The sequence below is a fragment of the Scomber japonicus genome, chromosome 9 (assembly GCF_027409825.1).
Source record: "Scomber japonicus isolate fScoJap1 chromosome 9, fScoJap1.pri, whole genome shotgun sequence".
NCBI lineage: Eukaryota > Metazoa > Chordata > Actinopteri > Scombriformes > Scombridae > Scomber > Scomber japonicus.
Genome location: NC_070586.1, coordinates 19,586,145 through 19,609,274, shown reverse-complemented (window position 1 = coordinate 19,609,274; position 23,130 = coordinate 19,586,145). Strand labels below are relative to the sequence as shown.

General features: G+C 42.3%; 1 protein-coding gene across 1 annotated transcript; it reads right to left on the bottom strand.

Moving 5' to 3' along the window:
- Positions 1-1,198: 1,198 nt before the first annotated feature.
- LOC128365370 (transducin-like enhancer protein 1) lies at positions 1,199-21,888 on the bottom strand. Its single transcript, XM_053326077.1, has 20 exons — positions 21,567-21,888; positions 21,122-21,222; positions 19,980-20,043; positions 19,106-19,150; positions 14,367-14,429; positions 14,129-14,233; positions 11,258-11,477; positions 10,860-10,876; positions 8,419-8,532; positions 8,043-8,096; positions 7,699-7,848; positions 7,423-7,561; positions 6,201-6,394; positions 5,007-5,083; positions 4,559-4,808; positions 4,106-4,353; positions 3,560-3,707; positions 3,287-3,437; positions 2,959-3,035; positions 1,199-2,545 (listed from the first exon to the last, which is right to left on the bottom strand). The coding sequence occupies exons 1-20, from the start codon at positions 21,588-21,590 to the stop codon at positions 2,438-2,440; spliced, it is 2,349 nt and encodes a 782-aa protein (XP_053182052.1). The 5' UTR covers positions 21,591-21,888; the 3' UTR covers positions 1,199-2,437.
- Positions 21,889-23,130: the final 1,242 nt, after the last annotated feature.

Here is a 23,130-nt window from a genome sequence, read left to right as displayed (position 1 = left end):
AAAGTTTGTAAAAGGGAACCCTGAGGATGGAATAGTCAATTCTCCATTTTATTTGTAAGTCTAGAATTAAAATTTTGTTTATACAGGCCGAATATCTAAACTGTGAGCCACTATCACAATTATCTGTAGGGATCCAAAATATATTATCAGTCATGTCCTCATGTGCTCCTGTACCAACCCAGAAAGTCAAAGACCACTCAGGTTACAAAAAAACACATTTATTATCTAGACTTTTCAATCATTTTAGATTAGCTAGCATTAAGACCATTTAGTATATCTTATGACGTTTCTTTTTACATGTAAAAGACGTACAAAAAAAGTTTGTTATTTCTAAAGCATGTCCTGTAAGAAAAGAAGAAATATATACATTTTTACAAACATTCAACAGGCAAAAATAGATTTAAAAAAAAAAAAAAAAAACTAAGCACATGGTCAAGAAATTATTGAGTTAAAAATGGCTGAAACTGACTGAGTCCTTCCTGAAGCTGAAATACAACGGCACCTTTGCAAACTTCCTTTATAAGTAAAAGACCATCCTAACCTAATTATTTAATCTTACTTGTAGTCCTGTAAAGAGAAGTAAAGACAAAGTCCCAGTTTGAAGAATTTAGCTGAGAATGACATGACAATAATAAAAAGGCAATATGGTTTGGGAATATGATTAAAAGGATTTTCAGACAAACAGTTATCTTGTCAAGATGATCTTTTTAGCAGTGAAGGCTCTGTCTGTTTATGATTGACCATACGGTAAGACATCATGTGTTTTAAAGAGTGATAAAGGCATGGCTGGGGTGAGTTTACAACAGTAAATAAAGCAATCAAAGGGAATTATTTAAAATTCATGACCATTTATCTGAATCATCGTGGCCTTGACCAATGAGGATATTGGGAAGAAACCACAAGCCAATCATTTGCACTGAATTTAAATCAGCTTCAACAGATCTCATATCAAAACACTTACTTGTTTATCTGAAGTTGTACCAGCTGACTGATTATCAATAGTGGTGACAATATCAGTTACGGAAATGTTTTCAGTTCAAATCAGAGAGGTATTTAGTAAGGTTGGTGCTAGCTCTACTAATGTAAACAACAACATTTGTAGTTGATGACACACCTCTGCTGCAAAGGTTTAACCAGCATGGAAGGGATATGAATTTAACAAAGAATGACAGCATGAAGGCAAATGTTGCTGTCCAACTCTTCTCCTCTTACTTTCAAATGTAGCTTTCTATCAGCATTTCTTTAAATATCCTGAAGATTCCAAATCTTGTTGAGACCAGGTTTGTCCAGAAAAATAGTAATTGGTTAAAAAAGAAACACTAGAAAAGGAAAAATGGATTTTCTCAGAGACCTGTTTCCTTTCAGGATTTCATTAGTTCTTTTAACCAGGATCATAGGAATAAGAGAAAGGAGGGGGAAAAAGGAGAAAAGAAGTTTGTGTTTCAGAAACTCCACCCTTAAATAAAGTCAAGACTGTCTGTAAAATTATTTTGAATATATTATCATGTTTTGGAAACTTATTTTGGTTTGGTAAGTTATTTTTTACTGTGCCTCAGGAGATTCAAACTAGCCCATCTTCAGTATGGTCTGTATCTATTGTGTTTACCGTCATGTTAAGGATATTCTTTATCATAAGTAGTGTGTGTACTGAGTGTGTAGGTGGGCAGCTACCACTACAGTGCAGTTAATGAGGATTGGACTTACTGTTAAGACAGCAAAGGTACTTAGCATGATTCAGACAGTGTAGGCGTATCAGAGCAGCAAGCTGAGGTTCTAAGGTCAAAGACTCAGAGAGATCAACAGGATCTGAGCGATGTCTGTCTGGAACAAAATATAAACCAACATGTTTCGCATTCGCTGTCTTTAAAATGTTCATCCATCTGTCCATCTAGAGCTGCCTCTGCTGCGCCGTCTCTCCATTATTCACTTCTGTCCAAGTTTTGCTCTTGACGTTTGCCATTTGTTTACCCCTCGGGTTTCAATGTTCATTTTAGGGTCACCGCCCAAGATTGTGACACAGAACACTGTGTGTGTTAATATCTGATGTTCAGTACGATGTTCTCCAGAAAAGCTGGTCCCAGTTTAATAAACGCAGAGGCCCTTTGGTTCAGTCATTGTCTGGTCCCCGTCCAAGTGCAGTTCTTTGCAGAAAGCAGTAAAAAAAAAAAACAAAAAAAACCCCATTCACATCCACTTCTTCTGCTCCCATTAACATCCCACTGCTCCAATTAATCTCCAACTCCAAATGGAACAATGTATACAGGCACAATGGATGTGTGCATGTACTTCTTTCTGTGACTCCTCAGTAGATGTAACAGAAAAAGGAATGTGCCATCAAGATTGCTGTTGTCTGTCATTTCTAGGTCCACACGAAAATGTCTGGAAAGGTATTGGTTATGTTGAAAAGAACAAATGTCCTTGCTTTCTTTCCATTATTTTAGTAGATGACCTCATAAACGGTTGCCTTTTTGTCCCCTGAACCAGTGACGATGTACTTGTCATCCACAGATATGTCGCAGCTTAGAACTGAGGACGATTCTTTAGACTGTAGAGAGAGAGAAAAACAAAGAAAGGTCAAGCACAAACACATAAATAAGAGCAAAAAAATGTCAATTTTCTGCCCTCCTAGAATATACTGTATGTATATGGAGCTCTAATTCCAATCAATCCTGCTGAGTAGTTATTAAGATACAGTAGCTGTCATGAAATGTTTTATAATGTTGTTACAGAGATATGAGACAGGAGTTAAATGTTACTACTATTTTTAACTGCAGCAGGAGTGTTGAACTTTACAACTTTCACAAGTTTTAAATTAAAGTCAATTCACACAAGAAAAACTATTTTTGAGGACAGTGTTATTCTTTGCACTGATGAAATGCAGTCACTTCAGAGGCAGCCATATTGGATCCTTTCCATGTTATATTTTATAGACTGAATGGAGTGGTCTGTTGTCCCAACCTGGAATATGCTGGCTCCATAGGGTGTCCTCCATGCATTTAGTAAGTTATCCTTTCCGGTGCTCACAAACCATTTGCCTGGGTGAAGAGACAAACAATAAGAAACCTCAGAACATTGAAACAGTGAAAAAGCAATAAGCTTCCCAGAGTAAATGTAATAATTTAAAAAGGTAAAACTACTGAGATAGATTTAAGTCCCTGAGTTGCCATGGCAAATTTAAATCAATCATGTTGTAGAGAATGATTTCTACATAGACTATAAGGCAACTAGTACAGCATGCATGACAGGAACATTTGATATGCCAAGATCAAGACAGCCAGTTGCTTACCACAGTAAGCAAACTGCAGAGAGAGTACGCAGCTTTCATGAAGATGAAGCTGGTATTTGTCGGGCTTGGTGACATGAAGGACTTCAACATTGCTGCTCTCCATTCCCACAGCAAGCCACTCTCCTGTTGGACAGTAGCCAAGAGAGAAGATCTGGAGGGCAGAAACAGGAAATGTTACTAGTTTTGTACAAGCGTTTATTCAGTTCAGTTGAAAAACCATGCACTTTTTCATAGTTAGTGGATGGCACACTTTTTGCTGATACGAGTGTGTACCTGTGATGTAAAGTCGTGCTGTTGCAGCTGCCGTCCCTCTCTCAGATCCCAGGAGCGGACAGTGTTATCCAGGCCTCCGGTCCACAGCTTGGTGCCATCATTGGAAATGTCAATACAGCTGGCTCCATCTGTGTGGCCCTGGAACTGCCTGCAGGGTACACACAAACACACACATTCTTGGTTAAATACACAGAAAAAAAAAAATCTAAATACACACTGGGGCATCAGGTTGGCAAGAAGTTACAATGCACCATAGATTTCTCAGGAGCATCCACCCTTTAAGTACTATAGCTAAATATTCTTCTTATTGGAGCTGCAACATGTAATCTAGGTGTGGTACAATCAGCCACGACTGAGAGACCGCTAATTAAGCAAAGTCTATACTGTGGGTGAGTGGTGGTTAGAAAGTCAGTCAGTAATTGTAGATGCCCATAAAATTCACCACAGCCTTTTATTTATTTGTACTAATCTTCAAAGAATGAGACTGAAAATGATCAAGGTTCCCATGTTTGCGTCTTTGTAAAATCATAACAGGCTCTCTCTTACCTGACCAGTGTCTGGTTGTGTAAATCCCAGACGGCGATGTTTCCATCGCTGCAACAAGAGAAGCAGACCTTGGAGTCCGGGCTGATGGCCAGAGCGTAGCATGCTGGTGCTGATGAAGTTAACTCTGCCTTAATCCTGGGCGTAGGTGTGGCCAAATCCCAGATTGACAACGTGCTGGCCTCACCTCCCACAATCAGTGTACGACCATCAGGGAGGAGACGACAGGAGCGAATGTAGTTGTCTCTGTTCTGATGTGGTAAACACAAAACATAGTTGTGTCTTAATATTTTTCATATACATAGTGGTATATTTCTATCATTTTATAGTACACACATTTGTTATTTACTATTTTCTGTCAAAAGAATTTCTGCTTTGAACACTTTTGACAAACAAATAATCAAACACATAAGTGTACATAGAGTACATTTTGTAGTGCATCTTCATCCCACTCACCAAACAATCGAGCTGCGACACAGGGCTCTTGTTGCCTGGATGACTAATGTCCCAGACCTTGACGCAACCCTTCCCGCCTGTGTAGACATGTCGGGTGGGGTTACTGATGGTAACGGCGCACACCACCTCTCCGTGGTTCAGTGTGTTGATCTGACGGGCGTGGCGAGGGATCCCTGGGCCCACTAGAGCATCAGGTGGGAACGGAACTGGCTGCATCTGTCCATCAGCCGCCACATGGAAGGAGTAGGCACTGATGTTACAAAGAAGGAGGAGAGGAGAAAATGTAAGAGGAGGAGGACAATACAAGAGAATACATAAAAGGAAAGAAAGAGGTTTGGAAGTAGATGAAAAAGACTGTCATCATTACTTTCTGAGGAGTTGTTTGTCAGTTGTCCCACAGGGCAATCATCAGTTCTCAAACATAGAAGCACCCACAAAACACACTTACGGTTTACCGCCAGGGATTCCTGTCAGACTGGGAGGCATTCCAGGAACTCGCATGTGAGGATGAGGATCAAAACCAACCTTCAGGAGAGAACACAGACGTTTTATGAGCACAGCGCAAAGACACACCCATGGGCATTGGCAAAATGCACTCAGGTCAATACTAACCTGTGAAACAGAGCACAAACACTCATGAGCACAAAGCAAACAGACACTCTAAAGAACACACACCCTCCCCATCTAAATGGCAAGTATAAGAGTCAGCAAACACAGAGGCAGAGCTGTTAGTACTTGCACCCCCCCCACACCCCCACCCCACACACACACAAACACACAGCTGGTTAGCACACAACCTGAGTTTCTATCAAGTGTTGCCGAGACACAGACACAGCTGCGAGTCTACTAAACCTATTTAAACAGTGTAATCAACACTATGCAAATACAGCTAAGAGTGATGAGATGATTCAATATAATGCACACCAGAAGACCTACTGTATAAATACTATCACAGAAAAAAAAATACAGCTGTGCAACTATTGACACTTTTCTGTGTAAAACATTCAGTGCTTATTGATAGTATTCACAACTTTTGGAGTTTTAACATTTAATTACAGTAGATGTAATTGAGTCTTAATACCAATCAGAAGATCAAAAATCAAAAATACGTTAAATATAGAATAATTTGCTTGATGATTGTTGCAGAAACTTTGGAAGTTGCATAATCATTTAGATGGAGATCACCTGTGTGTAAATCTGAGCCTAACAAGTGACGGAGCTTGCAAAAAACAAAGGGGAGGAACAGTCATCCAAATAGAGTCAACTGACTTGAAGAGGATTAATAACGTATATTATAATGTAATCAATACTCACAAGATAATATTCATCTTTTGTGTTTTATATTTTCATATTTTTTCTTAACTCAGACATTTGTTTTCACTTTGATTAATCATTGTTCAAAATGTCCAGTTACATCCACTATCACTCAATACTGCAGCATGCAGAAACAGGTCAAAGGTTGTTACTGCTTCATGGACTTTGTATAATCAACATTAAGACACATAAATTATAAAACATGAATAACTACACTTATTAATACTGATTTGACATGGTGCAGTGTTTTTATTTTTGGCTTACATTTCATATCTGTGTAAGTGAATCTGTTGTAATTTTCTCAAAGCTTGAAGTCATTTCCACTCACCATAGGTGAACGGCCATATGCAGCCACAGCGGCTGCTGCAGCAGCACTCATCTGAGGTGACATGTTGTGTAGTCCAGCAGCATAGGCTGCAGCCCCAGCTGCTCCAGCGAGCTCCCCGTTCATGCCTGCTGCATGGGGCAACATACCAAACGCACCCGGATATGGGCCTGGCACAGCTAGAGGAGTCCGCAGACCTGCAGCTGAGGTGGAGAGAAGGACAGAGAGCAAAAACAAATAAAAAAAACTGGACACTACTAAGAACAGCTTTTAAGTAAATAAAAGTCCTGATTTCAGACCTGGGGCATTGTAGAATAAACTGATTACAGTAAAATCATCTGACATTCATAGTAACAGTTTTTATTCATTTTTATGGCTGTGATGTTATCCCCATTCAAGTTAGCAGAGAGATAACAAGAAGTTAGCTGCTCTGTAGCCTGCCTATAGAGCATGTGCACTATGAATGTCAAACCCTAAACCAGATTAAAAACCTTGGTATACAGAGAGAAATACAGAGAGCAGCATAGTGTGATCTCATTTGGCAAGAGCCTGAATTGATGTTCATTTACATGTACAACTTCCACACAGTAGGTTTAAATTAATTTAAAGGTCCCCTGTGGAGGTTTTGCCCTCCAGTAGTGCTATGTAGCAGTTTTTAATGGATGGATTCCTGTTTTGTTTGCTCCCTTTTTGTTTGTGCATCCTTGTGCAGGGGATGTGATTTACAGTCCTACCAATGACCTACTACTGAAGGCTGTGATGAGCCAAGAAACACAACAATAAGCTAACAAAAGGTAGGGAAGAAGAAGGCTCCAATCTAGTTAACATGGATGTAAACAATGCAGGATTTAAAATAAAATCCACTTTGCAAATGTTTCATGAGGAAGGAAATAAATTCATCATTCATGTTTTACCCCAAGGATATGCACAAAGTGTTTTGGTGAGTCACTGTTAACTTAACTTTTGTTTGTTTACAAGAAAACTCCCCAGGTTACCTTTAACTTATAGATTCGCCCCAAGGAAGAGGAAAACTACTACAAAGTAAACATGAATGTAAACAATGCAGGTCAAAATGTAAAAATAAAGCTTTGCAAATGATTTAAGAGAAAACAAACAAAACATACACATCATGTGCAGTAAGGGTAAGCAAATTACATCAATTAAATAATGAATCTAAGAAACTCAACTTATATTTGTCATTTATAAATGATAATATTGGACTCACTGGCTGGATGTGGTATCTCCACGGAGGGGGGTTTCGATAGACTGGGCCGGATACCAGGTGTTGAGCTTGGACCAGGAGTCGAATCACCTCTAGGTGTGGGTGTGCTTGACTTTAGTCCAGGTGTACCTGCTTTGTCTCGCTGCCATGGAGAGAGAGGGAGGAAGAGAAAGAACCATCAAATGAATAAAAAAATACAACAATAAGATGTAACTGCTGACTTTTTACCCATGAATCACTCTAGATCGTCTATCCAACAATATGTCCAAGAAACCGTACCATTGCCATCTCTTTGGACTTGAGGGAGGAGGAGCTCGCTGATGATGCAGTAGATGCTGGACTGCAGGGATCCTTCTTGAGGAGACGTGCTTTATCCAGGCCATTCTCTCTAGGGGAGGGTAGGGGCGTGCCTCGAGGGGAGGCTGGGTCCTGGTGGAGGGACATGGAGTCAGTTAAAGAAGGAGAACAAAACTGATGGCTTTTTTTTAAAATAGAAAATCTCAGTCCCCTGTGAACATGATGAAGATCATTTAAAGAGAGACCATCCCTCACAGACCATTGTGATGCTGGCCACAAATATCACAACTACTAACAAGCAGTATAAATTATGAACACATACTGACCTCATTTGAGACATCCACCACTAAATTATCATCACTTTTCTCCCCGTCGCTATCCTGCAAAGGCAGAAAATCAATTAGCACACAATTAAATATTTTGCACTTCGGTGTGATAATTCTCAAACAGAAAATTGTCCCACAGTCTGTTACAATTAACCACTGAATATTTAAATGGAAATAAATTAGTGAATAATAATAATAATGATAATGATAATGATAATAATAATAATAAAAATTAAATAAGTGAAAAATTACTCTTAACATCTGGTGCATCTACATACAATTAAGATGCATGTGAATAATAAAGGAGTTCAAGTGAGCACAGGCATCATTATTCCTCATTTTAAGTGGTAACACTAACAGTAGCACCATTTCTTACATAGTGGCTAGAGTCCTTGTCCTCCACTTTGCGTTTTTTGGTGTCATTTGAAAAATCAGGTCCATTGCGTCGCTTATCTGAGTTCCTAAGACTTTCTGGCAGCAATGAGTTACTCTGCAGATGAAAGTAGAAAGGAGGAGTGGAAGGACAGAACAGAGTGTGACAGTGGAGCAGAAAGATTAAAGAAAGAGAATAGAAAAAAGAGAAAGGGAGGACAAAAAGAAGAAAAAATTAGAGGTAAGACAGTCTTTCCCTTTACAGTTCAGGTTGTGCTTTGTTGTATATGTATTTTGTATGAGCTTATTACACCGTCTGATCCACCTACCACTAATTACAACAGCTACTCAGCTATGTGTGGAGTAGGTTAGAAAAACAGACTACTTACTAGCAAATAGGTTAATAGTTCGCAGAAGCATGAATTAAGCAGCAGTAACACTTAAACAGCAACCTCTTCTCTCACTTGACCAAAGCCAGTCACTGCCACACACAAACACACACCTCTGAAGTTGATGATTACATTAAGTGGCTCTCAAAATCTATCAGTGCTCCCTCTTCTGGCTCTGACAAGCTGCAGTGTATGTGAGTGTGTCTGTGTCTGTGTGAGTGTTTTTGTGTGTTTATGTGTGCGCACATGCACAATGTGTAATTGACTATGAAAGCCTGTGTGTATGGTCAAGTGTGTAACAGACTGTGTGTGTGTGTGTGTGTGTGTGTGTGTGTGTGTTACTTGCATAACACTCTTGTGTCCCTGTGTCCCAAGACAGAGACACACACACACACACACACACACACACACACACAGACAGAGAGACAGAGAGAGAGAGCTGCCCCCCTCCGGCCTCCTGACCAACGGATCCTATTGTTAATGGATTAAAGCTTCATGTTGAGTCCATTATAGTCTCAGTCTGTCAATGAAATGTGCATCCAACATACACAAACACACATGCGCGTGCACATCTACTGAATGAGCGCTAGGGCTTTGAGGGGGGAAAGGGTAAATGAAGGAGGAATAGCTAAGAGAGAAGGGGGAGGAGGGGGAGGGTGAGAAAAAAGGGGAAAGGGAGGGGATGAGATTAGAGGAGAGAGGAAGGGTGTGAGTGTGTGGAGGAGAAGAAAGGGTGACAAGGAACGAGGGAAGGAAAGAGAAGGGTGAGGGGGGTTGAAATTCTGTATGCTGCCAAAGGCCCCTTCCTTCACACCCTCCCCTCTTCCTCCCTCCCTCTCACCTCCTCCCCCTTTATTGAAAGGTTTTAGTGAGCTGAGCACAGGAGCACTGACCCGCAAAACATAAGCAATTTCCCCCCTCCGTCCCCCTGCTCGCTTTTAGCATGGTCTCTCTCTCTCTCTCATACACACACAAGCTCAGTGTCATATGACTGCTGCTCCCACACATACACCCCCCTCCACCCTTTCACAAGCCCTCCCCTCTCAGTGGTGGTGATATTAAACACAATGAGAGTCTTTAAGCGCGGGATCAGGGGCGGTGGGAGGGGGGAGAAGGGGGTAATCTGCTCACTGAGGTGTTAAATAGGCACAACAATGCAGGCTAGGCTGGAGGAGTGTGTGCGTGCATGTGTGTGAGTGTGTGTGTGTGTGTGTATATGTGTGCGCATGTGACCATGCTAAAAAGCTCATTTGGAGGAGAAAGGAAACCTAACAGTTCAGAGCAGATCTAGGGCAGAACTAAACAGGCAGGCCAAAGCTCTCCCCAAGAGAGAGAGAGACACACACACACACACACACACACACACAGTCAAAAGTATACAACATTACGACAAAAACTATTTGGGTGTCAAAGAATGGTAAAAAAAACTGCAAGGTGCTTTTATGCATAATGACATGGTGAGATGGATAACAAAAGCAACACCATAAAGTGAAAAATGTGGTGTGCAGCAGCAACAGGTGCAGTTTACTTGGAAAATACGTTTCAAGTCCCAAGTCTTAGTTTTCATATGCTCCAAGATAAATGTGCTGTGACTTTTTAAGCTACTGTTTTTGAATAAATCGTGAGATAATTGTTTGGTTGGACTAAAAAACAACCTTGCATATTAAGAGCAGAGATTGAGGGAATACTCTGGATTTTCTGGATCAGGTTTTACCTATTTAACCAGAAGCAGATTATTAATAACAATAAAACCAAACGGTTAGGTCATTACTTGGAATTGCTATATATAAAATTATATCTACAGCAGCCAGCTTAAATATTGTTTTTCCTTGAGTTTGAGTAAAGCTCAAATCTCACTGTTGAGTCAAACGGCATGCAAACCAGATCCAAGAACCGTAAAATGCCCCCAAACCAAACTATCCTTCAAGAAAGACAAGAAATTAACTGGATCCAAGAACAGTTAAATGCCCCAAAACCAAACTATCCTTTTAAGAAAGACAAGAAATTACGGTTTGTCAGAACAGTAAACACTGTTGCAGAAAGAGGAAGTACTTACTGTGCCGGGCTCTCGGTCTATTGCCATTGGAAATGTGCACATGAGGTTGAGGTCATAGAGTGTGTTCAGCAGAGCAGAAAATACAAAAAACAAGAAAGAAAGAAGAATGAGTTAGAAATGTGAAGTTTAGTAAGTTTTAATTATGTTTATAACTAAAAGTTCACAGAGTAAACAGACTCAGAAGCAACCCAAACCATTTACTCACCAAAATAAAAAAAAATGTATACAGCAAAAATATTTCAGAAATACAGTTTACATATTGAATGACAGGGATGTTGGTTTAAAACTGAATTGTATTTGATAACTTTGTTGATTATAAACTTCTGGGCAAGACGAGGAATACAATTTCCGTGTCTATTTGAAGTGGTGTCTCTGAGTTGGAGGGTGTGTGAGTTCACCTCTCAGGTGCTCAGGTCCTGCAGGGTGAGAGTCTGGTCCAGACAGGTGGGGCTTTTTATCACCACCATCTTTTCCCATAAGATGAGGAGGAATTGCACCAAGTGCTCCTGAGAGGGCCAGAAGACCGGCTGAACCACCTAGCTGAGAGGGGTGGAGGCCTGCAGGGTGGGGAGTAAGGGGCACAGGGGCACCACCGCCATGGTGGGACAGATGCTGCTGCTATAAAAACAGGGAAAGAAGAGAGGAGACAGAGAGAAAGGAGTGGTTACATCACTTGAGAGAAAAGACTGGCATGATTAAGAGATACTGCAATACCCAGTTGAGCCTTCTTGTGGTGTGATGGGACTAAAAAAAAAATCAATATACCCCATAGGAAACATTTTTGTGACAAGCCACTTTTTATTCAATCCCCACAGTGTTCACAGGTTCATGAGTAATAGTCATTTTCACCAGTACTTCAGCTTTTCAAAACACACCAGTTAGTTTTGTTTGGCGTGCATTACTGGCCCAACTCATCACACTTGTGATGCAGTGCAAAGTGATGACACTGACTGTAAAGATAGTACCAAGCTCTCTGTTGAGATAAAGCCAAAATGCTATGTTATAGCTGCCTTTGATGTCCAAAACACGTGATTCCTGACCCCAAACACTCAAGTGTCAGTGAATGAAACTGAGCCATCAATAGGTAAAAATCAGGAACCTGATCAATAGAGATTTCTGGCCCTATTGAAGTCTCCAACAGATGGGACAGCTTCTTCTGTGTCTAGGTTTACACCATCTCAACAAGCTGCTGCAGTCTACAAGGAGGTGAACACATCTCTCTCACACACACACACACACACCTCCCTCTGGGGTCAAACACTGAACAATACTGACAGCTGGGATCACAGCCCAGAGCCCGAGGATGTGGTGGGAGAAGGGGGAGGGGAGGGGGGGCGGCACAGGGAGGAAAAGGAGGAATGACAGAGGAGTGGGGGGAGAGAGAGCCGTGAGCCCCAGCTGCTGCCTGCACTGTCAGGTCTTGTGAGGGAGGGAGGCGGCTGAGGAGAGAGGGAGAGAAGAGGGTCAGAGAGAGAGAGGGAGAGAGAGTTTGGCTGGCAGCCCTGCTCTCTCTTTCACACCAAATCAGGCGCTCGTCTGAGCGTGAAATGCCTTTGTGTTCCAAAACATCATTATTGCCTCCTCAGACAGTAGCCGCGAGAATCCAAGCTCGCTGATTCGCCGCAGGGAGGGGAGGAGGAAGGAGGGAGAGTCGAGGAGGAGGGGTGGGCACAGGAGGCGACTCCACAGGGGTGGAAGGAGTGCTGAAGGTCAAACCGACTTTTATCTCACCTAATTGACTAACCTACTCCCCCGCTCCTGAGCCCCCACCTTCTCTTTTCCGCTCTATCCATCCTTCGTTCTCTGCGTCCTGCCCCAATGAATGAAAGCAAAACAACAAAGTAGTCTTTTAGCCTCAACCCCCATGCCTGCTCATACACACACACACAGTTTCAGAGTTGGCTCGCCTGCCAAACAATCAAACATAAACACACCCACACGTCACACTTGATCACACTAACATGTATACACAGAGTCTAGATAAACAAAGCAGGCATACACACACACACACACACACACACAACCATCCTACCCCTGCCTGTTGTTTTCCGGGGAGAACAGAAACGCATGCTCTGCTACACACAGACGCACACACAAACAGATGCAAAAACACACACACATACACACAAACAGGACCCCTGGTGGCAAGGGTAGACTAGTTTATCATGGGATGTTAGTGTGAGCTGGTCTGTGTGCGTGCTGGTGTGTGTGTGTGTGTGTGTGTGTGTGTGTGTGTGTGTGTGTGTGTGTAGCGGTAGGGGCAACATGCTTCATTACACTCATTTAACTCACAAACGGGGTGAATGACAGCCTGGCGTGGGAGACGGGAGGAGAGGGGAAAAGGGGAGTGTAAGGGCAACGGCATGACCCCCCCCTTTTACAAACACTGAAATCCTGCAATTAAGACTCAAACAGCAACTGCCAAATCCACCTCTCCCCCCAGTCACACACACAGACCCCCATCAGTCCAAGCCAACTAACAAGTCCACCTCACATCTAACTCTCCAAGCCAACTGCCCACTCTTCACTAAGCTAAAGTGGATGAAGACCCACCCCCCCACTTTAAACTCAACTCCATGGCCTCTCCTGCGACCAGTCCTTGCAAAAACCCTGATCTGTCCAACAGTTTGACTGTGGCTCTCCTTTTAGCTAAACATCACAGCCAAAGAGCTTCTGGTTTTTGTAACTTTTTGTCACTCTCACGCTGCCAATCACATTTGAACTCAAGCCCCATCCGTCATCTTGAGCTGACGACATCTTTTCAATAAACACCTCTGAATCACGTGCCATAACCCTCAACTCGCTCACTGTCACAAAGATCAGTTCTATCAATCAATTGAAACATTTAAATTCAAACGCCAATAAAATGGGAAACAATCTATGTCTGTGCATTTAATTTAATTTCTTAACAAATCTTTCAGATGTCTGTCACATGTTTCTGTCCAAGCAGTTTACCATACGATTCATCTGGTGATTGAGGAGTTTAATTCATTGCATCTCCTTTAAATGATAGTGTCAGCTACAATACACACCTACAATGTAACATGACTGTTAGCCTATATTTGTGCAGGTGTAGGATTTGCAACACCAGTATGTCAGTCAGTCAGTTTTGTAGTTAATCAAAGGTGTAAATCAGTGGCTATCAGTGCTGCACAGAGGTAGAAGTTTTCCATTCTGGACCTTTTTGAAAACACTTTTTTGGAAGCGTACACACAGACATATATACACAGTCAATGTAAGTTTAAAAGAAGAAGTAGAGGAATACACACTGTAGGTGGAAGACCTGGCAGTCCACGTACCCCGATGACAGCATTAAGCTCTGCCATGGTCACCTGTTTGGCCCGCTCCACAGCTTGGACCACCTGCTGCTGATGCTGCAAAACACACAGAGACAACACAACGTTGCTGAGGACGCCGAGTAAATGACAGACTTATCAGTAGAGCTGCCATAGTGAACCAGAGTGAGTAAATGCCGTACAGAAACAGCTCAAAGTCACACATGCCTACCTCCTGTGAGAGGAAGGGGATGACTTGTGCACAGATGGTGTTTAGTCTCTTGGCAATCTCAGTCTGAGGGAGGAAGAGACACACAGACAGAAAGGAACTTAATTGTTAATAACATAATTACATTCATTTAGAAAAGACAGCTGTTCAGCGACACCAATAAAGTCATACAAGTGCACACGAACACACTGGAAATGGCCACCTCCACAACAAGCCATCACACACACACAGACACACACACACAGAATGATGAGATTTTCCTTCCTAATTATCAGTGTGAGCTCAAGTTTCTCTCTCGCCTGTTGTATTTCTTTTTTTCTTTCCCTTCTTTTTACCCTCTGCTCTTGTCCCTTTTCCCATCAGCACTTCACCATAATCTCATCAGCTACTAACTTCATTTGCTCTCCCCGAGTATCCATGCCAACACATCCGCCTGCCCCCCAATCCCCGGAGGTGGCTACAATTGGCTGAAACCAGATACCCCCACAGTGGCACCAAATCAGATAAGCGGACTCATATTACATATCATCCAATCAAATTGATACGAAGAAGGCCGAGGTGAAGAGGGAATTGGAGGAGCCATGAAATGTAGTAATGGCTCATCAGACACACATAAATAGATACACAGACACTAAATGTGAAAGCTTGAAAGCACCTGTGTACTGCCGTTACAAGAAAAAACTAACAAAAAGGTTAGATTATTATATGATGAAATACTCTATGACCTTTTGGCTCTTGTAAAGTTTCCAAAATTCAGTCAACGCATGCACAAAAACAGTCAGAGACAGAGAAGAAGACATTTAGAAGATATTCATCCGTGGGGTTTGACATGATGAAGGCCGATTCACACTATCTGCATGGCTGTGAGGGTCCCTGCTGGTCTGCGTGACCTAAATGTTGTCGTGCGATATGTTCACATGCACAGACTGTATGCATAGCAATGGCATCAACTGTGCACATGCAAGAAAAGCAAAGAGTCTCGTCTACTTTTTTTTGTAGTGTATTCCTACAGTATCCTTATTTAGCAACATATAGGAACTCCTCAGCTTCAGGCTAAAAACAACCCAGCGTAAAATAATACAGAGTTGTGTTGGTGTGGATGTGATGTTTAAAGTGCTGGTGAGACAATAAAATACATGAGGTTGGAGTAATAGATAATTGCATTTAAATGCTCTGGAAAGTTATCACACTACAAACCCGTTTACCAGCGTGCATGTGTTGACCGTGTCTGAGTCTGCGGACCTCCAAAATAAGTATGAATGGAATCGCATGTGTGTCTGCGAGACCCCAGCTGTCTGTGGATGCAGACTGTGGAAAGCATGAATTGGCCTGTACTCATCCAAACCAGTGACCCAGCATTCACTTCACCTGGTGTTAAAATTAATTTCCGTGCCTATTCTACACAATTTAATACAGCGCTTCCTCTTTCCAAGAGATATTAACAGAATACATTGCTGCAGGTTCCTAAATTCTGACAATATGACTGATATCATGTCCATTTCCTTCCAGACATACGAATATTTATGCATTTTTTGTCATTGAAAGGTAAAACACTTTTATATTACTTTGTGGGTTCTGATAGTCCTGAAAAGCTGACATTGTGGAAACCCTGTTTGACTTTAGAAAACGATGTCACTCAGACACACACAGACACACTTATCAGCGCACCAGGTGACAGTTCAGCCCAGTTCAGCCAATTATGTACTTGGATGAGCTAAATAAAGTGTCCTATTCTGAATGAGCCTTCAACTAAACATGTAGCTGCTTAACCTACAATACAAATTGGACTATACCTGCAGCTAAAAATAACATTTTACTTGGAAACATTACAAAATCATCTCACCCAGAAGAATGTAAACAGGGTAGTTAAGTCAATATGCTAAGTAACAGCAAGTGAAGATGGGAACAATAAATACAAACGTAGTAAGTAAAGTAAATATGAGAAAAACTTCACCCTGTGAACAGTTAACAGTTAGTTATAAATAATTGACTCTTAATCCAGAATCAAAAGACAACAAAAAATAAAAGGAGGTCTAAACTGTCAGAGCAGTTGTACTTCAGTTGGTCACCTTTATCTGCCAGACTGCACATGTCAGCATACATGACACATAATGTAACACCGCTAACATCCATCCATCATACATGTATTTTCAATTAATGTAACACTACCTACAACGATTTGATGATTGTGAAAAGGTAAAAATGCTCATTTACACATGTTGGAAAACTGTGGACTATACTATCTGTACAATGTGAAGAGCTAAAAGTGCATAAGTGCACATTTGCCTTACACTGGCAGCTGTATACAGACATTTGGTTCGTTGGTTGTTTCTGTTTAATTGCCCTGCAGGGCTCAAATACCAGGCTGAGGAGTGTTTATGTGAAATGCCTTGCCATTATTCTTAGCACATCTCTTTGCTCATATGCACCTGATGTCCCTATCACGGCAGCCTCTCTACAATGCATTAGAGTGACAGACCTTATCAACATACTTTCAACCCTGTAGGAACCTGTACCTTAGCCAGCTCATGAGTTGCTGACCTCCACAAAACTGAACTCAATCTCATTATGCCTAACTTAGGCCATGCCTGGAAAGCTCTAAAAGAGCTATATTTGGCAGACTATACCTGCACTTCCATTCTCAGAAACAATTTGCCATGTATAAAGACTTGCTGATTAAGCTGTCTGAGAATAGTCTGAAGAGCTACTATCAGGTCATTTTCGTTAATCTAAGCTAAACGATACAATTAACAAGGATCAAACAGACCAGGCCACAAATACTCAAAGCTACAATCCCTAAGTGACTTGAGTCACTATTCATTGCAAATAGTGACTCAAGAATATTTGGACGAGTGTCTTAGCACAAATAACTATTTCAGCTACTGAATAAAAATGTTGGAGAACTTCTTTGGTGCACCGACCACATGATGATAATCATCTAATTGAGAAAGTGAGTACACAAAAGTTAAAGCGACGGTTCGGTGTAATTTCGACCTATTTTAATAAACTCTTGGTGTACTTACAAACTTTTCAATTCATCGATTTATGAGTAAAGACCCTATTTGTACTACTGTTGAAGTTTGATAACAATCCAGGCCTTATAAGTGGTGTAATTTACGAGATACACTGGTGGTCCCATTAGCACCTGTACTAAGCCATTCGGCTGATGGCTCTAACTTCACTATTTTCCGGCCAAATGAAAATAAACGGCTGAGGCGCTGATTAGATAGACCTCATGGTGAATATGACGCTAGGTCGAAATTACGCCAAACCATCGCTTTAAGGACAGAGCAAAGATGCAAATGTGCACACAAGGTGCAAACAGAGAACAGGCTTCCTGTTACACATATAATTGGAGCATTATTGCTACAATACACACACACACACAAACACACAAACATGTACATCCCCAGCAGGGGGTGGGTTGTTAGTCTGTATACCCACACCCCCCACCTACAGAAGCTTGTTGCTCTGACAACTGCAGCCCCAAGCTAATGACCTCCCCTGGAGCTTTAGTGTGTGTGAGTGTCTGTGTGTGTGAGTGTGTGTGGACAATAGGAAGAGATGCATCTCCTTCACAATGAAAGAACAGTAGCTTCACATGGACATAAAATGAAAGAGGAGCCAAGAAAAAAGGGTGGGGGCTGTAGCACAAGGAAAAAGAGATACCATAATTGTAAATTGAAAGTGAGGAAGAAAGAAAAGGAGAGAACTCAGGGTATAAAACTGGAGAAAAACACAAGAGGGGGAGAGGGATAACATGAGAGGAAAAGAAAGTAATGGGAGGGAGTGTGAGAGAGGCAGAGATGCATCCCTACTCCACAGTGAAGCAACCAGGCCAATCCACCTCCAATTTCCTATGGTCTGACTGGTCAATAGCTGTGGTAATTACTGGTAAACCCTCTGAGCCCTGCAAAACACCTGTGGGGGAATGTGTGTTTGTGTGCATGAGAGTTCTCCCTCCTCATCCATGTGTCTACATATTCAACCATGTGAGCGTGTTATCCTTATTGTGTGTCTTTATGTACTCATGCATCAACATGTTTCACTTTGTTTGTGTGTACATTACTGTGTATGTGTTAATTTGTCCTCTTGTGTTTGTATTTATCACTTGTGGCTGTTCATAAAGTGCCCTTGCTGTTATGTATGTGTGTCCACATTACAATAGGTAAGTGTCCTTGTTGTTCTGTATTTCATGTTTGCAAACTTGCGTTACTGACTCCCCGCTTCTAGAAAGGGGGAGCTCTGCTGTCTCTCCTCTCCCGGCCTCACCATGATCGATTCCTCTGCCCTCCCCAGCCCTGCCCCTCTAATGTAATAAAGCAGGCCGCTCCCCTAGACAGCACAAATCAATCTACAGAGCCATTCATCCTGCCTCTGGGCTCAGCCGGCCGGCCCTAACTGGGGAAATGGAGACAGAGCCCCATCGATCACGAATGAACGCACGCACATACACACACACACACAAGGATACAGTAAAAAAAAAAAAAACACACACACACACACACACACACACAAATGACTGAATGCACGTATGCATTTGTGCACACACAAGGACACGTCAACAGGAACACACACCAAATACATCAAAACCCTGCCACGAGAGAGAGAGAGAGTGTGTGAGAGAGAGAGTGAGAGAGTGAGAGTGAGAGTGAGAGTGAGAGAGAGAGAGAGAGAGAGAGAGAGAGAGAGAGAGAGAGAGAGAAACAGGCAGACGCAGGAATAGACATAACCATCCATACCTGTTTGTGCATTTCGATGTTGAGGCCATAAGACATCTCGTAGTACTGAGGAAGACAGGAAGTCAGATGGTTAGATATGTGTGAGGAAGTCTGACACAAAAACCTCAAATAACTTTAAATGGCGTGCAACCTTACAGAGAGGATTTTGTTGGGAAAAGCGTCACCCCTGCTTGCTTTAACAGAGGAATCAAACTACTTTTATAAGCCACAGTTTTTGCCAGTGTTTTTTCCTCACTCAAATGCTTTTGACCAGTGCAGGAGTGTCACAATCATGATAGAGGCAAAGTAGATGTTAACGTTCGCAACTTTGCATTTGACTGCGGGCAACTGTGAGTGCATGTTTGTAATGTTTAACTGTGTATCGCATTATGTTGTATATATTCTCTAAGCCATAAATACACTTGAGTGATTTTAACAGTTCATTTAAGGATTCAGGATTGAGGATTTTTTGACTTTAGAAGAAAAAAAGAAAAAAAAGAGTTAAATGCAGAATTTCATCAACTCCGTGAAATGCTGAATTGCCAAAATACGAGAACACAGACTAATCAAAATGACAAATCTATCTGATCACATACTGTAAAACTCCAATCTCCACATGGGCATAAAAAAAACCCAGGTGTTGCTTCCATCTTGATTTAATTATTTTTCCTAATATGCATCCTCCTTTGGTTCAGGCAATGTAGTATTTACTTAATACTCAAAGAAGGTTTTTCCACTCCTCAGTCTTTAAAAAGATGAAAGATCACAGTCAGCTTCAGAGCACATGGAGCCTATAAGAACGAATCATCTTCCTCAAGGACACTTGAGCGGGGCAGAAGTCTCACTATGTGATGTGTGATGTTGGAGGGCAAAAACTGTGACACGTGGATCTCACCATGACATAGTGTCTCTGCATCTCAGTCTTTTCACTGGCCAGCTTCTCACACTCCAGCTTGAGACTGAAAAACACAACAAGTCACAATTTATTTTCACAGAAACTTCTCAAATAGAGCAGACTTCAGCCCATGTTTGTCAGTGTCAACCACCACCTCAGTTTCCCACAGACTCAGACTTATATATATACACCCTTACCTTTTATGGGTGGTTACTTTGCTGTTGTGACCCTGGTTTTACAGTACACACAAGTTTCATCAGCTAGTGTTTTGACTATTAACAGATGTTAACGCAGCTCTTTTTGCCTAAAAATCCTAAACAATCCAAGAATAAAACAGCAAGAATGTTGAACAAAAAATGTGCTGATCCTCTAGCTGTTTTCCTACACTAGATAATGAATGTTGGTAAAGCATACAAATTGGTAGAGGGTTTGCATTCCCCTCTAATCCCCCTTTTCCCTTTATTCGCTGATTAAAGCACCCACAAATGCAAAGACAAACCTAAACAGTGCTAGGCACAGGACTTGTTTTCAAGAAAATGAGTGAAATGGAGTAGATGATTATTCCTGTTGAATTAGTCTGTAGGGTGTTTGTTTGATTTAATTCTTCTCGTTTATATGTATGTGAGTCAAAATGTGAATTAGAGACAAAATTGGTTGTAGTTAGTAGATAAGTGGTTTTCACCTGTCGCACCCCCGCACTCCCCCCCCAAAATAAGTACATACACGCAAAGTAAAGAAAAACACAACTGCACACCTATTCAGTCTTTTTCCCAACACACAACTACACACACTTACACAGAGGGGAAAATAAGGAGTGATTTATGAAACCCTGAGCCCACACGCCACCCTCTGGCTCTCACCCATCACCACGACTTAGACCTACCGCAGTGTACGCACTAACACTGATGCCTGGGTCTGCTGCATTTGTGCGCTTGTGTGTGTTTGTGTGTGTGAACCTAATCCAGGTTTATGGGTTAGTCTGAGGCCAGAGTTGGGGTCTTGTTCATTATGGCAACGGGACGACTGTGGTTAGGGTGAGGTTTACTGTTAAAGGGTGAATGAGAATGAGAAAATTGGCCATCACGCAGCCCATATAGAGACAGAACAGCTTTCCATCATGTGAATGTGTTTGTGTTATCCACCTGTGGTACTGCGCCTGAAGAAACTGGAACTCCTCCTTGATGCGGTCCAGTGACTCTGGGATGGTGAACTTGAAGGGTTGGCCTGGAGCCTGGTGGGGCGCCTGAGACACACACACAGGATTATCAACACCATAGTGCCTCATTATGCAGCCTACAATATGCATCTGATCCTCTCCGGGCTCACATGTAATGTCAACGTCAACAACTTTTAATTATTAGACGTCATTAAACAAACAATATTATCAACCTCACTCTGCTGCTCAGGGCATGAGACCAATTAACAAGAAGAAAGAGAAGGATATCAACATGTACTTATCCTGAAGGCTGTTAAATCTAACAAGAGTCGCGGGTCAGACAAAGAGGTGATGTTATCTCTCACGCTGAGTGTGTAAATACGGTAACAGCTAGGTGAACAACACTTTTTTTAAAAAAGGAAAAGTCTTACCGGGTGTCGCCCCTGGGGGAACATTGTTATCTCCGAGAGGATGCGCCCGTTTCCTTCTCAAGGGATCAAACAAGGGGTGCAGTGAGGCTACGAGGTGCTCCGGATCACGGAGAGGTACCCATCCGCCGTCGTTACGAGGACCAAGCGTCGTTAATCTCAAACAAAACCGAGACCTCCCCGCCGCTCAGTCCGAGTTCACCGACCGCTTAATGTGAATCCCTGCTCCCCCGCTGTCTCTCGCTTTTCTTTCGGTGGCTGTCTCTCCTCCGCTCCACCGGCAGTGCAGCCGTAAATCAACCGGAAAAACACGGGAAACGGCTCATTAGCTGGAGGCAGCTAAGAGTGGGGGAGGAGGAGGGTATGAACCAGGTGAGAAATGAGACGGCTGGAGCCACCTCAATCACTCACAGCGTTTGTTTTGTGTAGGATCCGACGTATTCCGAGTAGAGAGACGAGCAAACAAACAAACAAGACAAAAAGCAGCGCGGCAGACCCCTCGCTAGACAGCCGGCTCTCGGTCACAGCATCAGAAACAAATCCACACAAGTTAATTGCAGTGAAGAGTTCCCACTTGACTCCCCGCGGTTGCTAGTTGGCGATTGAATAGTCAGCAAAAACAGAAATATTTACTTCCCCCAAATGAGTTTGGATGCAAACCTGCGTCCAAAAAAAGGTTTCACCACAAAAGAGGAACGGTGTTGTTAGTTTTGATAACAACAACTCCCACCGCGGCGGCAGCAGTCCACCGTGTAGCTCTGCTTTACCTCAATGGCAACTTTCTCACGCGGTTTCACGCTCCCAGCTAACCGAAACTGGAGGCCGGCCCACAAAGCGGCTGCGGACCAATCAGAGCCGCCGCTCCACGTGGGGATAATGATGTAGATTATACACATGACCAATAGCTGTCCTGGAAAGTGCCCCGAGTCTGTTGACCTGGTTGAGCTACGCACATTCTGACCAATAAGAGCGCAGCACGGGGTTGCCATTCCGGAGGCGCGCAGGGCGGGCAGTGCGGTGTGTGAAGGCAAGTCTCACCTGTCAATCAAAGTAACGTGGGTTCAGCTGAAGCAGGGTCGAAGATGCGCGTACACACACACACACACACGCACGCACACACACACACATACACAGCGACACAAACACTGGCTTTCTTGGTAGCTGCTGTGAACCTTCCTAACAAGTGTCATGGCAAATCAACTCAAATCTTTCTTCCTCTCCTATCTGTCCATGTAATAATATACAGTGTGTGCATTTATTTAGTAGTGCTTGGACTCACTTATGTGTTACACTTCTCTTAAAGAAAGAAATCTAATTACGCTGCCCTGATCTGTTGCTCACTATATTTTCAAACAAGAAATGTTGAGCTGCAGGCAGTTTATTGCTGTTTTTATCTACATCCTGCCTATGGGGTGAGCCACAGAGACAGCTCAGCTTCCCTCATGTTTCCATTATCACTGGTATAATAGTCTGGGGACGGACCCAAAAACCAAACTTAAAGGAATTTTGTGAGTGCCTGGCACAAGTTATATGTTGCTTCTAAATGTATATTGGTTTTAGCGTGAAA